General features: G+C 31.5%; 1 protein-coding gene across 1 annotated transcript in view; it reads right to left on the reverse strand.

Annotated features, from left to right (window-relative positions):
* Nucleotides 1–2,103: 2,103 nt before the first annotated feature.
* The window catches only part of LOC105135315 (uncharacterized), a 2,309-nt gene continuing 1,239 nt past the window's right edge, over nucleotides 2,104–3,173 (reverse strand). Inside the window, exons 2-3 of the mRNA XM_011040134.1 lie at nucleotides 2,840–3,169; nucleotides 2,104–2,265 (exon numbers count right to left, since the gene is read on the reverse strand). Coding sequence (XP_011038436.1) covers nucleotides 2,215–2,265; nucleotides 2,840–3,169 — 381 coding nt within the window. The 3' untranslated portion in view covers nucleotides 2,104–2,214. The remainder of the gene's footprint in view (nucleotides 2,266–2,839; nucleotides 3,170–3,173) is intronic.

Below are 3,173 nucleotides of genomic sequence, written 5' to 3' on the forward strand. Positions count from 1 at the left end.
CCATTTTATTTTATTTATTATCAAACCACTTATTGCACATAAAAGTTTACTTTTTTAAAATCAAAAGTCCCTTTTTCTACTGATTTCTTGCCCTTCAGTTGCAAGAATCAAAATCCCATCTAATTTGTCAAATCTTTCTTCATTGATGGGTCATCCCATTTTATTTTATTTATTATCAAACCACTTATTGCACATAAAAGTTTACTTTTTTAAAATCAAAATAAACATAGAATAGAAGATTCTAATACCTGACAGAGAAACAGCTGTCTTGATGATCCTGGTCATGGTTTTCTGATCTTGGACATCAACCTTCAACACTAATTTCTGTCCGAAATTTTTTAATCACACCTTTGGTGGTCGGGGCAGAGGGAAATAAGATTATCATTTCAATACGTGAGAAGAGCGGAGGATCATCAGTATTGCAAAATCTTCACCCTAATCTGTTACAAACTCTTCATCCTATTCCCTTGCAGAGAATAAACAGTGAGAAACGCTGGTTGTTAATTTCAAAATATACATTTAGTGATGCAAATCGCAGTGCCCGTTTACAATTTGAATAAATGTTTCACTCAAGATCCAAGGGTTTGTCTTTAGCTACAAAGTTATTTGAAGTTTTTTAAAGTTTAAAATAAATACTGCCAAATGAAAAAAAAATATTGAACAGAAACATGTGAAAATTGCAAAATAACCGAGGTCTACATGATCTAAAAGTGACCTATTATTGTGTACCACAACATTTAAAATGATATTTTACTTATTATGTAATTTTTTCTACAGGTTATAAATTTTACAATGAGGATGTAGTTTTTTTATAAATGACTGAGATTTTCTGTTTGCTTATAGTGGAAATAAAGAGATGAAAAAAACAAAATACAAATACTTTGAAGATTTTGTACCAATATCTCTTTTTGAACAAGTGATAACTTATCATTATTCATAATGCATAACCTCACAAATAACTTGACAAAATTTGTATACAGAAAGTTTACTATTTGTTTTGATGATAATGATTTTTAAAATGTTTTTAAAAAGACTCGTCACTTATCGTATACAAGAACTAGATCTGAAAATCTAGATAATCTTGTGTGACTCTAAAAAAAAATTAATTCATTACTTTACAGGGTTCACTAATTGAAAAAGAGTAAAGACAAAATTAGTGAAACTCTTTTGCTCATTTAATGTTCTAACACTCAATCTCGCAAATCTCACATGTTGCTGTTCAATACTTCTCTCTCATGACGTATAAATTAAGCACTAAAAGATCAAATGAGCAAAAAAATCTTACCAATTTTATCTTTATTCTTCTTCAATCATTAAACACTGTGAAATAATAAATTAATTTTTTTTAGAAGCATACGAAATTATCTAAATCTTCATATCTAGTTCTTGCATACAATAAAATACAAATCTTCTTAGAAACCTTCCAAGAATCATCATCATGTAAACAAACAATAAACTCTCCATTCATAAATTTTGTTAAGTTATTTGTAAAATGATACATTATGAATAATAATGAGTTATCACTTACTTATTCAAAAAGAAACATTAATACAAGATCTTCAAAGTATATATATCATGTTTCTTTCATCTTTTTATTTTCACCATAAACAAGCAAAAAACCCCAAAAATCTATAGAAAAATTACATTCTCTTTATAAAATTTATAATATTTAGAAAAATTTACACAATAAGCAAAACATCATTTTAAACATTACAACAAACAATAATAAGTTATTTTAAAAACATATAAACCTCAATCATCTTACAAATCTCACATGCTATTTTTTAATATTTTTCTCCATTAATCAATATTTATTTTGGACTTTAAAAGATCTTCAAGTAAATTTACAGTTAAAAATAAATTCTTGTATTTTTTCACTGTAACAAAGTGAAACATTTCTACAAATAAGGAATAAATATTGGAATTTACATCACTAAATATATATATATTCTAAAAACAACAATCAACAATTATTTGTTTATTTTCTATAAAGAGTTTGCAAAACATAAAGTAAAAAATTTACAATGCTAATAATGCTTATCTCGTCTAGTGTTGTAATGATAATCTTACTTACCTTTGCCCCGGCCCATCAAAATCATCAAAATTAAAGGTGTGATTAAAAACTTGCTTTGTTCTGGATCATCATTCCAAAAATCATCCAAAACAAGAAATAACTTGTTGCCCATCAATATCTCCCGGAGTTTACAGTGAAGACTACTGTGAGCAGCGGTGGAACCAGGGGGTGGCAAGCCGGGACCCGGGCCCCTTCAAAAAAATTTAAAATTTTCTATTATTTAATATTTTTAATTTAAATAAATAAGTTTTTTAATAATATATATATACATATTAATTTTGGCCTCCCCTGTAAAATCAACCTACCTCCGCCCCTGACTGTGAGGCATGAGATCACAATCCAAAAACCCAAGCTCTTTGAGAATGATTTTTGTTAGGTTGAAAACATTAAGATCTTGTGAAACAGAGACCCATGCTTTCAGATCAAACCACTTTCGCACGTCATCACCATGGTAGACAAATCTTGCCAATCCCAGGCATGCCCACTATGGGAATTACCTGCAAACTTTCTCCTTCTGCATCATCGGATAGAAGCAACTTTTTTATGGCCTCCTTAGAATGGTCCCTACCATAAACTCGACTATGACCTAGCAGAGAAGTCGAAGGCACGCGCTCATGAGATGGCGGTTGCTTCATCAGATGGAGGCTACGAGCTTTGTCTTCTAACCTTTCAAGTCTTTCGAAAATCTTTTCTAATTTATGGGCCATCTCTCCTTCCTCGCTCTTGCTTAAAGGACAAAGAAAGGAGATAAAAAAAGTTTCGCACCTGATACATGGCAGTTTGAGAGCCAGCCACCAACTCTATTTGTCGAGCTTCATTATCAATCTCAATCAACAAGTCTTCAGCTTCATAGATAGCTTCTTTAGCATCCACAATCCAAGTCTTCAGAACCATCACAGTAAATAGATCTCTCCCAGCTTCAGTTATTTGCTTCTCCTCCACGACATTGAGCAAGCCATCAACAGTATTCAATATTTCTCTCAACTTCTCGAGCTTTTCCTTGTCGAGCTCCCCGCATGTGCAAAAGCCCAGAAGCACAGGAGCCAACTGCTGGCCCAGAAAACCAGCAGCACCATTCAGACATGCTAACGCAATCTCA

This window comes from Populus euphratica, unplaced genomic scaffold (assembly GCF_000495115.2).
Source record: "Populus euphratica unplaced genomic scaffold, PopEup_1.0 scaffold72.1, whole genome shotgun sequence".
Classification (NCBI taxonomy): Eukaryota; Viridiplantae; Streptophyta; class Magnoliopsida; order Malpighiales; family Salicaceae; genus Populus; species Populus euphratica.